The 20,649-nt window shown below is 49.5% G+C and overlaps 1 protein-coding gene across 2 annotated transcripts in view; it reads right to left on the reverse strand.

Annotated features, from left to right (window-relative positions):
• LOC118552672 (granulocyte-macrophage colony-stimulating factor receptor subunit alpha-like) overlaps window positions 1-16,349 on the reverse strand; it is a 28,527-nt gene extending 12,178 nt beyond the window's left edge. Inside the window, exons 1-6 of one of the 2 annotated variants that reach the window (XM_036119272.2) lie at window positions 15,864-16,349; window positions 12,146-12,345; window positions 10,798-10,891; window positions 7,850-8,007; window positions 425-551; window positions 170-299 (exon numbers count right to left, since the gene is read on the reverse strand). In XM_036119272.2, coding sequence (XP_035975165.1) covers window positions 170-299; window positions 425-551; window positions 7,850-8,007; window positions 10,798-10,870 — 488 coding nt within the window. In that variant the 5' untranslated portion in view covers window positions 10,871-10,891; window positions 12,146-12,345; window positions 15,864-16,349. Of the gene's footprint in view, window positions 1-169; window positions 300-424; window positions 552-3,582; window positions 3,891-7,849; window positions 8,008-10,797; window positions 10,892-12,145; window positions 12,346-15,863 lie in introns of those variants that run through there. The other variant, XM_036119273.2, reaches the window with a different exon arrangement.
• Between the last annotated feature and the right edge of the window lie 4,300 nt (window positions 16,350-20,649).

Raw genomic sequence — 20,649 nt, forward strand, 5'->3', positions numbered from 1 at the left:
TTTCGGAGCCAGGCGGCAGCAAAGGTAAAACCCTTCTCCTCCCAGGGTTCTGTGATTTTTGGGACATTTCGGGGAGGCACCCCCAGGGGCCCCACAGCTCGCTTGGCATTTCCCGCTATGTGGTCCCCACATAGATCCCAGGTGCTCGGAGGGAAGGCTCCCGGCTTACAAGGAGGTCCACCAGAAGAGCTGATAGCGGACATCGGCTGGGGCGCGGGGGCCGGGCGCCCAGCTGCAGTTCATGAGGCGGACGTTGTAAATGAAACAGGAGAAGTTCACGGCCCCGGAACCTTCTCTGCCTGGGAAGACACCGACCGACATCCTCAGCGGCTGCACCGCCCCCCACAGCCCCTGAGTGGTGACACGCATGGGTACCTGTGGGGCGTGACGGGAGCCGGGAGCTTACCAGCACCAGGGACCTCACCTCGGTTCTCAAAAAGCAGGACTTCCTGGGACTCGACCCCATCACAGGTGACGCTCACAGTCAGCTGGGCCCCCCTATGAAGCACGCGGTTACGGAAGATGCAGAAGTACGTGTTGTCCTCTCTGACCTAGAAAGGGAATCATCAAGAACCTATATAGGTCATGCGTTGGCTTCAGGCTCCCCTGGACCCGACTCCGCCCCGGGAGGGGTCCACAGAGGGGCGTCCCCAACAAGGACCTCCCCGTCTTGGATCAAATATCACTCGGACCCCTTTCGAGGCCTGTTGCACACTGGGTCTCATGCCTGGCCTGCAGAGCCCAGCTTTGGCAAAGAATCCCGCTCAATCGATTATCGAGAATCCCCCCCACCTCTGGTGCTCTAGGGGGTTCGGAACACATCACCCCAAAAAGGCCACTTGGGCACATCTGACAAACAGCAGGTGCACACACACATGAAAGCTCTCTGCCCTCCTCCCACCAGCCCAGAGATGGACCCCAATCTGCAGGACAAACTTCACCGAAACCTTCCATTTGTTCCCCCAAATGATCGCCTTCCTCAGGTACAGAGCAGAACTCGGCCTCACGACCTGCAGGAAACCTACCTGTTGCCTATAAAAATCAGCCCACAAGTCCTGCTACGTGAGATGCACGGGAGACCGTTATCCCTGCAATAATGCACGGAGCTCACAATGGCCAGGACTTGAGTAACACCAACAATGTCCCTAATTCTGTCCCTGCTTCCAATGTGGCATAAGGATTATTCTGAGCCGGAAGCAACTGAGAACCAACAGATACAGAAAGAAACCTACCTGGAGATTCCCTCATTGGGCTAACAGCAGAAACTTCTAGAAACACACATGACACAGTCCCCTCTCTCTCTGGGGGAAGTTTTAGTACCATGAAGAAGACAGAAATTCGGCACCAAGACGGACCTGTACAAACAAACCTACTAAATAAACCTTCTCTTCCAATAGTGTCCATTCAAATATCTGTCTTCCCCAAATTTGCTGCTCTTAGCGGTCTCAAAATCTTTTCCTGCACGATGTATGTGCTCTTTCTGAAAAATGGTATACAAACTCTCAGGTCTAACTGCCTCTTTGGGGACATTTTCTTCTTTCTATCAAGACGCCCATGTCATGCCACCTAAAATTTTAAACAGCCTATAGAACGTGCATCCCTCTTCTCAGTTAATCTGTGTTCTGTCAGTTTAATTTGCAGAGCCCCGCTGACAGAACTTAAGAGTGTAGACAAAAGTGGTGTTGCTCGCCTGCACCACGATAAAGTTTTCCCACTCGTCTGCATGACTCTGAGCCTCTGCCGAAGGTAAGAGCTGGTGGCCGACACCCTGGCCGGAGCCTCGTTTGTCCTCATTTGGGTGGTCTTGGTTGATGTGATTAATTGTGAATGCTTTTTATTAATGCTCATGAAGTAATACAGCTGTTTTGTCCGTGTAGGGGAGGCTTCCTGGGTTGGGGGGTGGATTTTGTGTTTAAGTTTCCCCAACAAGTGTCACCAGGGATGGAAGGGGGTGAGCAGCCATAGGGCACTGGGGGATGGGGAGGGACTGCAGTGGAGACAAGATGCATGAATATTCCTGAGAATCCAGCCAGGCCTGCACTCAGGAATCTGCCATAGGAAATAATAGAAGGATTTTTTTTTTGTTTTTTCCTAGAAATGGAAGTAGAACACATTCCACATCTGAGTCTATAGAAACCCTTTCTTGTGAAAAGGTTTTGCTCCACAAAACAAACCAAACAAACAAACAAACAAAAAACCCCAAACAAAAACAAAAACAAAAAAAACCAGTTGCTTGGGAATCCTAAAACAAAAGCAAACATGTATTTTGAAACAAGGATGATCGGCAAAGACCCGGAGGGAGCAGGGGCTGCCCCGAAAGCCGAAGCCTGTTCTAAGAGTAACAGCTTAAGAATTACAGGGATGACAAAGAGCCCCTTAAAACATCCAGGCAGAAAAATCTGGGATTTGCATAAAAATCGAGTGATTGACAGCCTTAAAACACCAACCAGGAGGCCACCAGCAGGCAACCCATTCAGAGGTTTTTTTGGGGGAAAATGTCTGAAAAGAAGTTTCAATAGAGCGGGGCCTGTTTGTGACCAAGATGAGGAGAAAAGCACTTTCTTAGATAATCAATGGCTCACAAAAACGTCCCAGTTGTGCATCATGAGGGTGAATACAAATCTAAAAAAAAAAAAATATATATATATATATATATATATATATATATATATATGTATATGAAATGTTTCTAGTTCCAAAAAGGACAGAGAACGCCTCCCACCTCTTTCTCATTAGCATTCCCTTTACAAAATGGGCAACAGCAAGGGGTCTCCTGGAGACGTGTGCAAATCTCTGTAAAAGCCAAAGGACCTGCGGCCAGTTCTGGGTCCCAGCGGAGTCTGTCGTGGGGCCCGGGAGCCTCTGCATCTGGAGCATCCGTAAGGGGTCCTGCCTCCTGTCTCTGGGAACTTTGCTCCCACGTACAATTTCCCGCTTGTCTAAAAGATGGGACTTTTAATATAATAAAAAAATAATAATAATAAAATAAAAATAAAAGATGGGACTTTGATGTTTCCTTTGGGTCAGGACAGAGAACAGGTGCATCACGGGTTGTGTCTGGCAGAAAAGGCAGAAAAGGTGAGGTCCCTCCCATCTCTGGCAAACACTAACCCACTTTCTTTTAACAGGATTTGTCTATTCTTGCGGTTTCATGTAAGTGGACTGATGCACAATGTAGCCTTTTGCGTCTGAGAAGCAGACACAATTGCAAAGTTCATACACATTGTAGCAAGTGTCTGAGCTGGTCCCCTTTCATGGCCGCCTGGCAGTATTTACTTTTAATCCTTTCTCCCCCTACGGCGGCATCTTCCCCGAGCACTGCTACGTGGACGGGGACAAAATGAGGAACTGGAAAAAATGGGCAAAGCAACCCTGGCAGGAGAATGACGGCGAGGAGCCCAACATGGTGTCACGTGCTAAATACTGAGCATAAACATGGTGACCCACGGAGGACACGAGATTTAAAAAAGGCTCGAAAGGAAAAACAGACCACGAGGAAAAAAAAAAAAGAAGTCAGCACATCAGCATCCTGTTTGTGAAATCCCAGATCCCATGGGCGCAGGGCGGCCAGTGTAGACTTACTGCCCATGTGGCTGGTCAGGTAGAGTCCGTCCAGGAGGGTCATTATATACACTCAGAATTCCTCAAATTCAAAACGTAGGAAAATAAAATCAGAGCATCATTGACATCCGTTGTGTCTGTGCCACATCTCGTGCTGAAAGCCAGAGGCAGGACCCCGGGGCTCCGGGAAGGTCCTCAGGCTGCAAGAAGGATGCCTTCAAGGATTGAATCAACCCGCGCCTATCCCGTCTTCCCTGCAAGCATCTTTGTGCAGCCTCATGGAAAACCCAAAATCCCAGTGAGAAATTCTGCAGCCCCATTTTCTGAGTCTGCAAAAAAACAAAACAAAACAAAAAACAAAACAAAAAAACAAACCCAGTCAACTCCTAACTAAAAAAGAAGAAGAAGAAGAAGAAGAAGAAGAAGAAGAAGAAGAAGAAGAAGAAGAAGAAGAAGAAGAAGAAGTCTGACTATTTAAAAAACAGAATTATGTTTTCCCAAAGGAAGTCTTGGTACAGGAGGGGATTAGAAGCACAATGCAGGCTGTTTAAGATAAAAGTGGCCCCAGGAGGCCGCCCAGCACCTTCACTTTCTAACCAGCAGGAAGGAGCTCCCCGCCACTCACCACTTGGTTAATTTAAAACATTAGCACCTCTCTGCAAAAGAGCTGGCATTTTCCTCCCCCCATTTCCTGCAGGAGAAAACCCTCAAGCCAAATCTGCTCAGAGCAGGCGGAAGGAAATGAACCAGAGATTAGTAACTCAGAAAACGCACATAGGCAAAAATGACGGCCTTTAAGAAATAAAGAGACTCGATTTTATGTCGCCGGCAAAGCTCAGATCTAAGACTATTCAGAGGATATTTTATTGTATTTTTTTTTTAAGATTTTATTTATTTATTTGAGAGAGAGGGAGAGGAGGAGGGGCAGATGCAGGGGGAGAAGCAGACTCTCCACTGAGCAGGGAGCCCAGGTGCGGGACCCGACCCCAGGACCCTGGGATCATGACCTGAGCTGAAGGCAGACGCTTAACTGACTGAGCCACCCAGGCACCTCTCGGACAATATTTTTTAAAAGAACCAGTTTTATTAAAAAAAAAAAAAAGTGAGGCACCTGGCTAGCTCAGTCTGTGGACCGTGCCACTCTTGATCGCTGGGTTGTGAGTTTGAGCCTCACCTTGGGTGGAGATTTACTTAAAAATAAAATCTTTAAAAAAATGTAAAGCTATAAAAAATATAAACCCCAAAATGTTATGCTCATGCACTGAATTCAACATTATTTTTTTAAAAATTCTATCAAGATTGTGCACGGTCTGTTTTCATAAGGTCGATGCAGTGGGGGAAACAAAGTGATAATCTCAGCAGAGGTCCAAAACCACATTTTCAAGAATTTGCAAAATCTGTGCTCGAGAAAAACAACACTTAGAACAGCAGGGACCTAAATGAATCTCTTTGACAGGACAAAGATTTTTGCTTTTGGGTTTTTTGTTGTTGTTGTTGTTGTTGTTTTTCATCAACAGCCAGTATTGTAATTCATATGGAAACACTAAATGTAGGAATGTTTTCTTGAATTCACAACGAAAAATGAGATGAAACAGAAAGCCAAGACAATTATGGAGGGGAGAGCCACATTAGCACTGTTTCTAAATTACAGGACAACATTTGGAAAACCAGATGCTTCCCCCAAACACATTGAATTTATTTAAAACAAAACAAAACAAAACAAAAACCCTGGAAGGCCATTAAATCAATGGCTTCTGTGCACCAACGGAACACTTAAAATTGAAAAAAGAAAAAAAAATTCAAGCAAGCAAGAGAAAACTATACAATGCATAGAAACGACCCAGTTATAAAAGAAGGTTAGCGGCCCATTTCTATCTGTTTCATTATGTTAAAATTCAATTTCATTCCTTTTTAAAAGCACAGGTGCATAATGACGCCCACAGCTGGGTCTCCATGAGCCCCTAGGTGGAAACCCTCCTTCTTGCCTCCTTCTCTCGGGGGCCATAAAACACTGCTCCGTTCATGCACATTCTCTCACACCTAAGGGGTGACCTTAGCAAAACATAGCACCCCCAAAATAAGCACCTCTGCACAAGGATTATTTTGACCTGAAGGCAATTGCAAAGAGCAGATAGAAGACAGCCCTAGTGCAGGTCACTTGCCGAAAAGCAGGACATACCCTGGGAAGGTGTCCCCCGCCCCCTCAGGACTTAAATTTCCGGAGACAATGCAAGACCCTCCTCAGCCTGGAGGTGGCGCCAGAGGAACCCATATAAAAAATCCTGCTAAAGGGGCACCAGGTGGCGCAGTGGGTTGAGCGTCTGACTCTTGGTTTCGGCTCAGGTCATGATTTCAGGGTTCTGAGATACAGGACCGCGTTAGGCTCCGCGTTCAGCACGGAATCTGCTTGGGATTCTCTCCCTCTCTCTCTGCCTCTCCTCCCCCCCAAAATAAATAATAAATCTTTAAAAAAATTCCTCCTAAAACGAGCTGTAAATACACGGGAGCCCTCCTCCCCATAGTTTGCATTGGCAGGGGTATGGGAGCACGGCCCACCTGCTCATTCTGCCTTTTGGCTTTTCTCAGGGCAGTTTGGATTCACATTTCATCCTAGAATCGTTTTATGGAGCGATCCCAAGGTACCGTTGTCCCACGGAGGGATGGAATCTCAGGGGCTGAAAGCGCCCCAGGGGCAGGGTTTGGGGCAGAGGAGATGGATCCCTTGCAGCCCCCTGTCTAGAGCACACCCCCACCTGCTGGGGGGAATGCCCACCCACCCCCAGGAATCCCAGAATTGCTTTGAAGATTATTTTAAGCTGAAGACATTTGGATTCAAGAGATGCAGAAGAAACATTTTTGGGGGGGAGTTTCTCTTATCTGACTAAAAGCAGAAAGTTCTGGAAAATGAGGCTGCCATAAATTCCCTCTTTGGGGTCGCTTTTAGTGCCAGAAAGGACACCAAGGGTAAACCTACCATGAATGCCCTCTCTGGGCAGAGTTTTATGGTCACGAAAAAGACTGAAAGACTTCTCACACTTGCATGAACAAGCATTATCACAAAATTTCTTATCTCCTGTTTTCTTCTGGAAAACTGCTTCTTCTTCCCATAGCGAGCTTTACTCTCTCCTCCCTTTTTCCTACTGGTTAGGTACATAAATCTTTAACTTTAGCTATTTATTGAGCTACTTTTTTTTTTTTATAAGCTCCGTATGCATGGGAATACATTTTTCTCCCTCTTGTTCATCTATCTTTTGTCATGTTAATTTGCAGGCCTCCAGAGACAGAACCTAAGAGGGTAGATGACAAAGTTTTTCCTTCCTGACATCCTTAGAATGAAACTAAGGGAGTATGGGAACTAGGTGATGAGTGAATGAACATAGCCCAAAGACACGGACTGAATCCAGGGGGCCTGTTTTAACGTGAAGGGGGTGGAGTCCATTTAATGGGCAAGTCCACATCTTTCCCCTCCTCCCTCATGGGAGGGGAGAAATCAAAATGAAGGCAGGCGCAGAAAAGACAGCTATTATGTTCTCACTCATATGTGAGATTTAGTGTGTAAGTTTTACTCCCACCATATAGAAGCAGAGTGAAGGAGGCCATCCTATATATGGAATTTGCCCCAACCCCAAATGGACCACTTTGGCATAAGGATCATTTTGAGCTGGTGGCACCTGAGCATGGACAGGTACAGGAGGAGTTCTCGGCCTCCTTATCTACATAAAAGCAGGGCACAGAACCCTTTGTGAAGGGTTCCCCCACCCTGTCCTGTGCCAGGAAGAGGAGAGTGACCCTTATCACTGGAGAGGGGCCACCAGCACTGAGAAGATACTTCACAGACAGACCTTACTAAAATAACCTGTATCGGCCATTAGTTCAAACACTGATTCCCTAGTCACGTCCCCACAATTTATTGGGCCCAGAAGCTGAAATCCCCATTCCTGTGTCATGGAATCTCCTCAATTTCTCACCTCTTTAAAAAATGGCAGGAAAGCTCCCTAGTCTGACCACTTCTTTGGGTGTTTACGTCTCTTCTGTGCATCTCCATGTATGTAAAAAGTTAAACTAAGAACAAATCTATATGTCTTTCCTCCTGAAAAATCTGGCATTTGTCACTTTAATTTGCATGTCCCCATCCCGAGATCTAAGAGGATAGAAGAAATGTTTTTTCTTCCCTGATGAGAGAAATAGGAGCGGAAATCAAGAGCAGGGAGGGGACTCAAGAGTCATTTCACAGGAATTCAAGATTTACAAGGAGTAAAGCCATAAGGCATGAGCCATGAACACTCACCTCTGGGAATTGCCTGGTGGGAAAGTTGGGTATGATGGAAGAGTTCAGCAGGCTATAAGTGCATTCTTGCTGACTCACATTTCTTATGTAATTCCAGGTTAACATTCTTTTCCTTGGATCTAGCTGCATGTTTGTAATAGGAGATATATTCTCTTGTGCTGTAATTAAACAACAACAACAACAACAACAACAACACTTAGTAGGAATTAGACCCCCTCACCCCCAAGGTGATGTTATAGTTTCAGGTGAGAGGAGACAATCTACAAACATCAGGTGTGGATTGTTACATTTGTTTACTGAGGCCAAATTCACACACAAAATTAACCATTTCAAAGTGAACAATTCAGTGACATACAGGAGCCCATGAAAAAAAAATGCTCAGATCCATTAGTTATCAGGGGAATGCACATCAAAACCATAACGAGGAGTCACTTCATACCCATAAACTTAGCTTTGGTAATAATAATTTGAAAAATACAGAAAATAGTTTGAAAAGTGCAAGTTAGCTATTGCAATAATTTGAAAAATAAAGAAAATAATTTGAAAAATACAGAAAAGTTAAGTATAGCAATAATATTTTGAAAAATACAAAAAATAATTTGAAAATATGGACAAGTTAGCTATAGCAACAATAATTTGAAAAATACAGAAAATAATTTGAAAAATACACAAAAGTTAAATACAGTAATGATTAGAAAAATACACAAAATAATTTGAAAAGTACAAGTTAGTTATAGTAATAATGTGAAAAATAAAGAAAATAATTTGAAAAATACAGAAAAGTTAAGTATAGTAATAATTTGAAAAATCAGAAAATTTGAAAAGTACAAAAAAGTTAATTATAATAATAATATTTTGAAAAATACAGAAACATACAGAAAATAATTTGAAAAATATGGACAAGTTAGCTATAGCAACAATAATTTGAAAAATACACAAAAGTTAAATATAGTAATAATTAGAAAACTACAGAAAATAATTTGAAAAGTACAAGTTAGCTAAATAATAATGTGAAAAATAAAGAAAATAATTTGAAAAATACAGAAAAGTTAAGTATAGTAATAATAATTTGAAAAATACAGAAAATAATTTGAAAAATACAGACAAGTTAGGTATAGCAATAATAACTTGAAAAATACAGACAACTTAGCTATAGTAGTAATAATTTGAAAAATACAGAAAATAATTTAAGGGGTGCCTGGGTGGCTCAGTAGGTTAAGCGTCTGCCTTCGGCTCAGGTCATGATCTTGGGGCCCTGGGATCGAGCCCTGAGTTGGATTCTCTGCTCAGCGGGGAGTCTGCTTCTCCCTGTCACTCTCCCTCTGTGCTCTCTCTCTCTCAAATAAATAAATAAAATCTTAAAAAAAAAATGAAACTGGTAAATATTTTTAAAAAAGAAAATAATTTGAAAAATACAGACTAGTTAGCTATAGTAATAATAATTTGAAAAATACAGAAACTGATTCTTAAAATACAGAGAAATAAAAACACAAAAAAATTTTAAAATACAGAAAAAAGTTTAAATACAGGAAAAACAATTTGTAATACAGAAAAAAAGTACAGAAAAAATTTAAAATCACAGGGCAGGCTGTGGAGACATTGGGATCCTCTAAACCTTCTGGGAGGGAAGGCAAAGTGGGCCTTACTGTGTCAGTCAAATTGAGGGGCTTCCCTCTCAGGCCTTCAGGATGAGATTTGCCCCTTGGGATGGGGTTGGGAGTGGGGGACCTGATGCATTACCTGGACCAGGAAGGAACCTGCCACAGGTGAGGACAAGTAGAAACTAACCATGAGGACTTTAATTCTCCCTGTCAGGGGAAAAAAAAAAAAAAGGTGGGGAAGGACCAATTAATTTATAACAGAGCCAAGAATATAGAATGGGGGATGAATAATCTCTCCAACAAATGGTGCTGGGAAAAGCAGACAGCCACTTGCAAAAGAGTGAAACCAGACCACTAACCAGATTCACAAAAAACTGACTCAAACTGGATGAAAGACTCAAAGGTACCACCTGAAACCACAAAACTCCTAGGCAAGAAAAAAAACAAAAACCAAAAAGTCAGGTAGGTAACTTCTTGACATTGGTCTCAGCAATGATTTTTTTTTTTTTTTTTGACTTGACACCAAAAGCAAAGGCAACAAAAGTACAAAGAAGAACATGGCCCTTCATGGAGGGACTATGCAAGTGTCACAAATCCAGAATGTCTGGCCCCAGATCTGGAGCATCTGTGAAATGTGATCGTCAGAGAAGTGAACGTCCGTCCCCAGCCTCGGGGAAGGAGAGGCGCCCACCTTCCCCAGGAGCCTGGCTCCAAACCAGGGGAGATTTCTCTCCCTGCCTATGCAACCTCTTTACTGGGTCACCCGCGGTAAGATTTCTACATTCTCTTGCACCTTTGTGGAGAGGTTTTGCGGGTTAGCAGGAGATTTTTTTTTTTTAATACATTTTTAAAAAGATTTTCTTTCTCTCTTTCTTTTCTTTTTAATATTTTATTTATTTATTTGTCAGAGAGAAAGAGAGAGAGAGAGCACAAGCAGGGGGAGCAGCAGAGAGAGAAAAAGGCTCTCTCATGAGCAAGGAGCCCAGGACCCTGAGATCATGACCTGAGCCAAAATTAAGAATGGGATGCTTAACTGACTGAGCCACCCAGGCATCTGAGACTTTTTCTTTTTAATAAGCTTTTCCCAGGACAGGCAGAAGGCCTGACACCCCAGCTGGGTTCAGGGTTTGGGGATAGAGTCTTCACCTTTTGGTCCTTGATTCTGCCAGAGGATAAACATCCACCTATAGTTTGATTTACAAAAGGACCCCTTCCTCTACCAGAGCAGGGGGTGGGGTGGAGATGATTTGGGTCTGGGGGAGGGATGTTTGTCTCCTTCCAGCGTTAGGGGGTATGGCAGCCCTGCCCCATCCAGACCCTGGCGTTGGAGCACCTGCCTGTACCTACCCAGCTGTGCTTGTCCACGGAATGCTGAGTTCAGGAGGACCAGAAAGCTCACAAGATCCAGAATGGTCGCCATGCACCAGCCCTAAAGCTGCACCTAAACAGGAGGAGACGCCAGGTCAGAGATCAGATTCCAATGAGGGCAGGAACCCTCCCTTCTCGGCACCCCCCACACCCCCTAGGGGAGTCACCAGTAATGAGCCTCTACAGAGCATGCAGGAGCTCTTGGGTGCATCCCGTGTCTGGCTGGCAGTACCCCATCGGAGCATTGTGTGGGGCCACCATCCTATTGCCACACCCCTGGGTCCCGCCCACAAAATCACAGCACCTCTAAAACTCTGCTGGAACTCCCTTCACAGCATCAATACGTTCAACATGCATCCCTGATGACCACTTCCGCAAGCTGGGATTGAGCCAACTTTTACCAGCACGCATGACTTTTCCCTAGCCCACTGTCACTGGCCGTTACTGGTCCAGTCCACATTCCTGCTGCTGAAACGCTTGTGTGGGGACCCGTTCCAAACCCCAGAGTTGCTACTGGGATTATTTTAGGCTGCTTCTTTTGTACAGGGTGGCTGAGGGGTGGGACAGGTGAGACCTCCAGTAAAAAGAAGAAGGAATGTGTGGTGAGGATACTGGTCCACAGCAGCCACTTTGGGGTATGAGGCAATTCTGTCTGGCCTTGAGCCAAGCCCCTTGGGCTACCATTTTCCTATATCACAAAGGTCCCAGCAGGTAGGGACACTCCTGGCATCATCCTAAGGGACCAACCACGGTTCAGAGGGAGGTCACCTGCCTTGGTGTCCATGTGATGAGTAGTGTCTTTAAAAGCCATCTGGAGGTGGGCAAGGAGCTGTGGAGCTGGTTGTGTTGCAAAAGCCAAAAAAAGCAATGGAAGTTTCTGGAATATTCTGAGGGAACCTCTTTCTGTGTCTGGTGATGGCAGGGGCAGTGTTTTGTATATTTGATCAGATTTTTTTCTAATAGCTCTGCATCAGTGCAGATTAGCAAGGGCTGGACACAAAGACAGGGGACGGCCTCAATGGCTGAACTGAAGTCATGGGGAGTGAGGCCACAGGTGACCTGACTGGGGATGGAATATATTTTTTTAATTATTAATATTATTATTATTACTACTATTATTTAGAGAGAAAGAGAGGTGAGGGGAGAGGCAGAGGGAGAGAGAGAATCTCAAGCTGACTCCCTGTTGAGCACAGAGCCCAATGCAGGGCTCGATCTCATGACCCTGAGATCATGACCTGAGCTGAAATCAAGAGTTGGATGCTTAATGGATTGAGCCACCCACATGCTCCAAGGAGGGAATACCTTTGTAGAAAGAGCCAGTACAAACCTGGAGGTCACCAGAGACTCGGGGTACACAAACCCCTCAGGACATTACAGTGTTTCAGCCCTTTCCAGAGACCGTTGCCAACCTCCTGGGATGAGAGACATTTATCTTCCTACCTGGAGGAAGCAGGTAAACTCCTTTCTGCTCTGTGTCTCATTAGTGAGCAAGAAGTCTTCGTGCATAGGACAGACCAAGGGAGAAGGCTGGGAAAAGGGAGAGTCAGAGAGTAGAGGTTGTACAGGAGGAAAAAAACAACAACCTTTTCCCTCTAACCTCTTAGATTCTGTTCCCGACACCTGCAAATTAAGTGGATAAAAGATTAACAGGAAAAGCAGCCTTAACTACATATATATGCATGGAGGTTCACAAAGAAAAATGCAGCTCAAAGAGACAGCCAGATGATCAGGGCTTATAAAGCATCTTTGATTCAACATCAGGAGGGGGTTTCTGGGTTCCGATCGGGGAAGGACAGTTACGGAGAAATGGAAAGCAGGAAATGTGTGGTAAATACGGGCTGTTGTTAATCAGAATCTCTCAGATGATAGTAAATCTCTGGGTGTAGTCATGTTCCTGGTAGAGAACCATTTTTACCATTAGAAACTTCATTTACAAATGTCATTTTCCTTTCCCAAGGGGTACTTGATGTCCTCTATTTTCTGGCAGTTAGGGAGGTATATAGAGCTTTTTCCTGCTTCTGCTGGTTCTCAATGGCTTGTGTTCCAAAATCATCCATATGCCCCAGAGGTACATTGTGGGGTGGGGTGGCATGGCGTGGTGCCCTTCAAGGCTGACCTTGGCCCCTCCGTGTGGGGTGCAGGGCTCTGTAAACCAGAGCAGTGGGTGGGAGGGGGGTGCTCTGGCTCAGCCCGGCGGAGACCACCCCTCCTGGAAGGCGTTCTCAATGCACCTGTTCTGGGTCAGTCCCAAGGCAGGGGGTGGTTTGCTTGTGCCTGATGGTGGTGGGTCTCAGGTGCGTCCCGGCTCACAGCTTCCCGCCTTCCCCCTCGGGGGTGGCCCTGCCATGCCACCAACACGGCTCAGGCACTCTGGGATCATTGCTGAAACGTTCCCCCACAAGGAAGGAAACCTGGGGACATATGTGAGCTACAAAGGGAAATCCGAGGTCTGTTTGGAGGCACATGTCCAGGGCAGGAAGAGCCCACCTGGCCAGGGCTGGGGAAGTGAGCTCTTTGGGGAAGGGCCGGTGCTGGGTCAGGCTCCGTGTGAACGCAGACCACAGAAGGGCCACACAGAACCTCAGGGTCGGCTGCCGGAGAAACTCAGAGGGGACAAAGCCAGGCCCAGCGATAAGGTTCCAAGGGGCGTTTGAAGCCCGTGGAGGAGAAAATGCTTTGAGGGGAAAGAGTCCTTTTCAGCATCAGGAGTTGTGGTCTTGGCCTAAGGGGACCGGTGAGCAGTGAGGTGGGTACATTCCTTCTCCAAGAAGGGGGCTTCTCCTGGGGGCTGAGTCGCGCCCCCCTAAAATTCATGTGTTGAAACCCTCGCTCCCAGGACCTCAGAATGGGGCTGTATTTGGAGGTGGAGTCTTTAAAGAGGGGATTAAGGTAAAGTGAGGCCCATTGGGTGGATCCTGATTCCATAGGATGGGGGTCCTTATAGAAGAGGGGATAAGGACACAGACAAGCACAGAGGGATGACCACATGAGGACACAGGGAGGACATGGGGTCTACACACCAAGGAGAGAGGCTTCAGGAGGAACCAGCCTCAGCCCCCCCTGGATCTCGGACTCCCAGCCTCAGCCCTGCCTGGATCTCAGACTCCCAGCCTCGGTCTCACCTGGATCTCAGACTCCCAGCCTCAGCCCTGCCTGGATCTCAGACTCCCAGCCTCCAGCCCCCCTGGATCTCAGACTCCCAGCCTCCAGCCCCCCTGGATCTCAGACTCCCAGCCTCCAGCCCACCTGGGTCTCAGACTCCCAGCCTCGGCCCTGCCTGGATCTCAGACTCCCAGCCTCCAGCCCCCCTGGATCTCAGACTCCCAGCCTCCAGCCCACCTGGATCTCAGACTCCCAGCCTCGGTCTCACCTGGATCTCAGACTCCCAGCCTCCAGCCCTGCCTGGATCTCAGACTCACAGCCTCAGTCTCACCTGGATCTCAGACTCCCAGCCTCAGCCCTGCCTGGATCTCAGACTCCCAGCCTCCAGCCCTGCCTGGATCTCAGACTCCCAGCCTCAGCCCCGCCTGGATCTCAGACTCCCAGCCTCAGCCCCGCCTGGATCTCAGACTCCCAGCCTCCAGCCCACCTGGATCTCAGACTCCCAGCCTCGGTCTCACCTGGATCTCAGACTCCCAGCCTCCAGCCCTGCCTGGATCTCAGACTCCCAGCCTCCAGGACCAGGATCAATAAATGTCTATTATTGAAGTCGCCCCACCTGGGCTATTTGTTACGGCTGCCCGAGCCGACTCCCACAGCCTAGTCTCCAGGAAAGCAATGCCTGCTGACGCTGGGTGAGTGTTCCAGGCTGTCCCCACCCTCAGCTGTGTCTGCATTGTGAGTCCTAGGGCCGAAGGATGGGGCCACTGTCTGTTGCATGCAGGGACCAGGAGTGGGGGCTCCTGTCTGGACCCTGGCACGGATGCCTGGTGACTCCGGAGGTGGGAGCTGAGGGCAGGTGTGAGGCTCTGTAAGTACCCACCTTCGGGACAGGCCACCCTGCGGGGGGAGCCAGGGGAGGGCTGGATGCACCCCTGTCATCTTGGGGCATCCAGCAGGGTGGACAGAATTAGAACTCAGGACCCCAGGCCCCTGCTGGGAATTAGCTGCCCCCTCTGCCAACTCCTGATTTGTCCTGAAATTGCTGCATTCGTCAGCTTCGGTGCTCTCCTGGGGGACGGACAAGAACCATGACACGCAGACTGTGTCGCTGAGGCACGGAAAACAAGTGTGTGCGTTTCTGCATTTTGCCTGGGGCTCGGCATCCCCTGGAGGGACGTGGCGGCGTCTGGGCACGGGCAGGTGGAGAGGCCCACGCGGGACATATGAGTGGCTGAGCGCCAGGCCTGGGACTTTGGCATTTTCACAGAGTCTCCAATTGCCCTTCTCATGGCGTTGACCCAACGACATGCCCATTAACCCTTCTGGGCACCCCGTTTTTTCTGCACGTCTTACGAACAAATAAGATTCCTTTTTCTTTTGGTGTGCATGCCCACGGCCATCCTTGATAAGACAACTCTTCTCCCTGAGCCTTGTGCAGACTGCAGGAGTTTGGAGACATGTCTGCACTGAGTTCTCTGCACTTTTGGAGGGTGCACGGGGGAGGTGGGACCCTCTATTCTCTCTGACAGTTGTCATCACGCCCCCTCACTCGTCCCCTGTACCTCCCTGCCTCCTTTCCTCCGTCCCGTGGGATGTTTGAGGCAAACCTTAAGCCCATATCTGAATGAAAAATATCTCGCTGTGTATTTCTAAGCCACCAGGGTGTTTCCAGAAGTAACCCCAGTGTCATTATCTGGGGTTATGCAAATATGCATGGGGTTATGGAAAATATGCAAACAGAAATAAAAGGGGTTCGATGTATTTAGTCCTAAATTGGGCATTGGCCTGCTTTCTTTCCCGTGTCTCAGCGATCTATCCCCAATCTCTGGCCGCCGGCTATAGATAGCACCCGGCCCCTTCCCGGAGACGCTGCGAGTCTCCTCCGTTGGGAACAACGCTTTGCCTCTGGCGGCAATCCCCCCCACCCCCCACGTAGGTCTCACCTTTGCCCTTTGGTTCAGTGGTTCCAGCTTCCAGGTGGACAGATCGGAGCTGTCAACATTTGCCGCAGGGACAATTTGCGAGCTCGCCCATCGCTGCCGGCGGCTGCACGTCACGGCCTCGCCTTGCTCGGGATGGAGCTGGGTGGCCTCCGTGCTGTCCTCCCCAGGCCACACCCTTCCTGGGGACCCCCGCCCCCGGGAAGCTGCAAGGGGAAGGCAGCTTGTCCACCCCGTGCAGACCGGCAGTCTAGAGCCCGCGTCCCCGCCTGGACCACGGCTCTGGGACCCGTCAGTTTCGAAGCCCGGCCCTCGGTGACCTGAATCCTTAACCCCTGAGGAAATAGCGTGTGAGTACCCAGGAGTAATATGCCTTCTACACACTAGCCAGACCCCGCGACCATTCATGCACACGCCGCCCGCCCTACCGGCTCTGTGTTTCATAAAGCAACACAACACGGCGGCTTCCCCAAGACGTGGGTTCCCGTCTTCCTGCCGTGGGGATGCTCACCCCCACCAGTTCGCCCTCCGCCCCCCACCCCCGCTCCGTGAGGGACGCACCGAGCCCCGCACCCGTTTCCCTCCCATCCCGATCCCGCCCTGCCGTAGGATCACGCCAAAGCCACTGCCCTACCGATGTGAGAAACGTCCAACTTACTGGTCAGCCAGCTTTCCAGAACGTTCTTGGAGCGTTGCAGCACGTTTGGAAGGCGCTGTCTTGCCCGGTTGATTGGCAGCGCTGCAGGCCGCGGTCCCCAGGACGGCACAGGGAACCAGCAGAAAGAGCCTGGCCAAGAGCCTCCTGCATACGGACGCCCACCCGCAATTCATGCTCAGGTCAGCATTTGCAGAGATGCCTTATCTGGCATCCGCTGGGTCCTCCTTCTCAATGAGCGGCCAGCCCGCGTTATCGCCCCACCGGACAGGAAACGTTCCAACACAGCCCGCCGTCTGTCTCAAGCTCGAAGCCGGCCCCTTGCTTTTATCAGCATCTTGGGGTTCCTCTTTTTTTTGCAGCAGAATGTCTCTGGCCACTTGTCCACCTATTCCCTCTGGGGTGGTCAGGGTGTGTGTGCTCTGGGTCATGCTCTGGAGACTTCTGGCCCCCGGGCCTGCGCTCGCATACGCTCCCCTCCACTCGCGGGAAGGCGAGCCCTTCCTACGCACTCAGCTCTGCTCTATGTCGTGCGTGATTCTGGTCCTGGCGTGTGTCCCCGAGGCTCCCCCAGGGGGGATGCAAGCCTCCAATGCTTCTGCTCTGAGGGGACGGCTCCTTGCCACTTCGGGAGCATGTGCCTTCCTTCTTCTCTGACCACCCTCCTCCGTGGAGCCTGGATGGACGGATCCAGTGGGAGAGCTCGGAAGTGGTTGCTTCCTCGTACTAGCAGGGTCATCATGCCCCCAGCGCTCTCGGGAATGGGGACAACCATTCCCTGGGTTTCTCCTCCCTCAGAAATGGTGTCCTTTGGAGGCTTTTCTCATGAAATGTGCCTATCGCCTTGTTTGCTCTTCTCAAAGACCATTTCATCCCGCGGTGTAGACAAGAGAGATCCCAGAGACGCCACTTGAGGGGAGTGCGTGGCTGGAAAGACAGCTCTTGGGATGCCTATGCTCTGGAACGCCTTGTCTTCGTGGGGTCTACAAAGTCCAAACCATGTCCCTGGGTAGGGAATGGGTTACCATTTGATGGGTGACGTGATCCCCCATGGCCTTATGCAATAGTTACACTCCTGCTCTTTACTCTAGGAGCAGGTGACTCTTTCACTCCCAAACCCAGAAGCAAGTGGGAGGTTTGTAGAAAAGCAGGAGTGTTGGCGGGAAGGGTCTCTCTTTGCTTTGATTTGAAAGGGAAAGTGCCTCGTGCCTGTGGATTCAATATGGCGCCCTCTCCAGCCAGATCCCTGGTTGTGGGGAAGAAAGAGCCCCACGCGGGTGCCCGCAAAGCTGAATGGGCAGTCGGGAACTGCCCGTGGTAGGAAGGAAAGGGGGTCTGGACTCCTCAGCCACCCTGTTATTCTATAAATCCCAGAAATACGGATGGCAGATCTCACCAAATCTGGTGTCGTCTGCGGCGTTGGTGATGGGGGAATGGAGAAAGGGATGACAAAGAGCTTGCTGTCGCGGGGTTGACGTTCCAGGGCAAAGCATGGCCACGAGGAGGGAACTTGTCAGGGACGGTGGGGACGCCGAATGCACAGGAGCGAGGCAGGAAACGGGGGATTTGCCGGAGCAGGGCTGTGCCCTCCTGGCTACATGCGTTAGGTCTTACCCAGTAGGACACGGTCAAACAGATGCATTGATGAACCAAGGGAGCCCGCGGAAGATTCGGGGGGCATAGGAGACACCGGTGCAAAAGCCTTGGGGCAGGGATGACCTCGGGGTGTGCGGGTCTGGAAGGTTCTAGAACACACAGCAAGCCGTCAAGAATGCAGAGCACGGTGGACGGTGCAGGCTGGCGGGTCCTTCTGAGCTTCGTGGGAGAGTCTGGGCAGTGGGTCACGTGGTCGAGTCTTACCCACCCCGACCCCCCAAACTCGCCATGAACGTCGCGACCACGGGGACGGGCTGGCAGCAGGAAAAGGAAGCATGGCTGACGCCCACCATCGGCGGATAATTGAGGAATGATGGCAGCTTGCCGTCTCTTGGTCGGTCGGCATGGAGGCCAGGAGAACGGACCCCCTTTGGCAAAACCATCTGATGCCTCAGACACGACCAGAGGGCACAGAATATGGACCCTGGGCACGGTGCGTGCTTGGCGGGGGTGACCTCGATGCTCCCCGGCTCAGAATGGGCAAACCAGAACACTTTACAATTATTTAATTATTCAAACCTCCCCTAACTGTTGTAAGAGTTATTAACTGTTCAGAAATCAGGCGACCCCTCGCACCACGCGGGTTTGAAATACCTGGGTCCACTTACGTGCAGATTTTTTCTTTCTTTTTTTCTGATGAATACACGACGGGACTGCGAATGTATTTTCTCTTCCTTATGACGCTCTTCACCCCATTTGATTTTCTCCGGCTTGTTTTATTGTTAAGAACACAGCCTATGATACACAGAACACACGAAACTGTGTTAATGGACGCTGCGCATTATTATTGGTCAGCCTTACAGCCAAGAGCAGGCTCCTCCTAATTAAGTGTTTGGGGGAGTCAAAAGTGATATGTGGGTTTTCCACCATGCACGGGGTGGATGCCGCAATCCAGTTGTATACGAGTCACCTGTGTGTCCCGAGTCCTGCGTGGCATTGATGGGGTGACGTAGGTGTTCACCATCCGCACCGTGGACACGATCTCGCAGGTGTCTGCATAAATCACACGGTGTCATGCCTTACGTTTCAATCACGTGGAGAACATTCTATCTCTGCGATACCTCGTTAAGGTGCTCTTTAAAAAACTAAGCTTCTCGGTGGTCACCAAAAATCATGTCACACTGCTTACATGGAACGTGTACCTTTATTTTTTTGTTTTTGAGTGATCTCGACACCTGGCGTGGGGCTCGAACCCACGACCCCGAGATCAAGCGTTCAGGTGCTCTACCCGCCAAGCCCGGCAGGTGCCCCCAAATCGGAACCCTTGTTAGAGGTGGAGAAGCAACGTTGGTTGGGCGGGAACCACGTTGTTACTGGTTTTAGACACGATGTATGAAGACGCGGGGTATGTGGCAAGAGGTGTTGGGGCCTTTTTCAAATTTAACTTTGCCCCCCAGGTCCGTACGTGAGCCTTCGAAAAGGTTATCTTTGTAGGGGAAATGTCCAGCGTTGTTTGCAGAGTTGACACACTCGCTCACGCTCACCTGACCGAATGCCCGCAACACCCAGCCCAGTGGACGTCCCCGGAGTCGTGAACCGCGGGACACGTTGAATTCCGAGGGATGCGAAGGTCTGCAGCCGCGTCTGTACCTGGCACTTCGGTGACGGCTCTGGGGACGTCCCCCAGTACGTGCGAGCAAGGTGACAGCCCTTGTGGGGTTCACGGGGACTGCTTGGGAGCCGTGCGGGGAGACAGAGCTTTGGGGCGGGGGGCCCACGTGCTGTGTTCGCATGCTTCGTTCGTGCTAACCCCGGGTCCCGAAGCTCAGGGTGGGGACAGCCCAGGCCATCCGGGCAAACACAGGCCTCCCCGCAGGACCCCGCGTCCCGCCCCACAACGAGAACTCGGACAGCAGGGCTGTTGAGACACGGGGATGGTGAGTCAGAGTCTCCACATCCTGTCTCCCCCCCTGCGCCTGCCCAGCCGCCTCGGACGGACCGGGGTCCCCTGCGTGGCCCCTACACGCAACAGGTGTTACTAACTTTGGGCCGGGCTCCACGTGAGGGAGGGGTCCCCGAGACCCTCAGATCCGACTGGTCAGCTGGCTCTGCCGCACAACATGGGGACTTCTGCCGGCAGCAAGTGGTGGGTGGGATTCTAGAATCTTCCGCTGCCTGCCGGGGTCTCCACAGAGAGACAGAGACACAAGAGCTGGGAACGTGTCCGTGCACGTTGGAAGTGACTCGATTTGCGCTGAGATGCACCCAAAAATGACACTTTCCGAGCTCACTTTTCTGTCCTATGTCCCGTGCGTCCAAACCTAAAAGACAGAATCTTCCAAGACAATTTTTTTGCCTCAAATGACCGTGAGACACTTTATTTTCTGCTTTTCACCTGCTTCTCCCTTCTGGGACTTTTATTGTCAATATTATTATTATTAGACCTCTTTTTTTTTTTTTTTCTTTTCAAAGCAGTTTCAGGTTCCCAGAAACACTGAGCAGGAAATGCAGGGTTCCCATGACCTCCCCAACCACCTC

Source organism: Halichoerus grypus, chromosome X, assembly GCF_964656455.1.
Source record: "Halichoerus grypus chromosome X, mHalGry1.hap1.1, whole genome shotgun sequence".
Classification (NCBI taxonomy): domain Eukaryota; kingdom Metazoa; phylum Chordata; class Mammalia; order Carnivora; family Phocidae; genus Halichoerus; species Halichoerus grypus.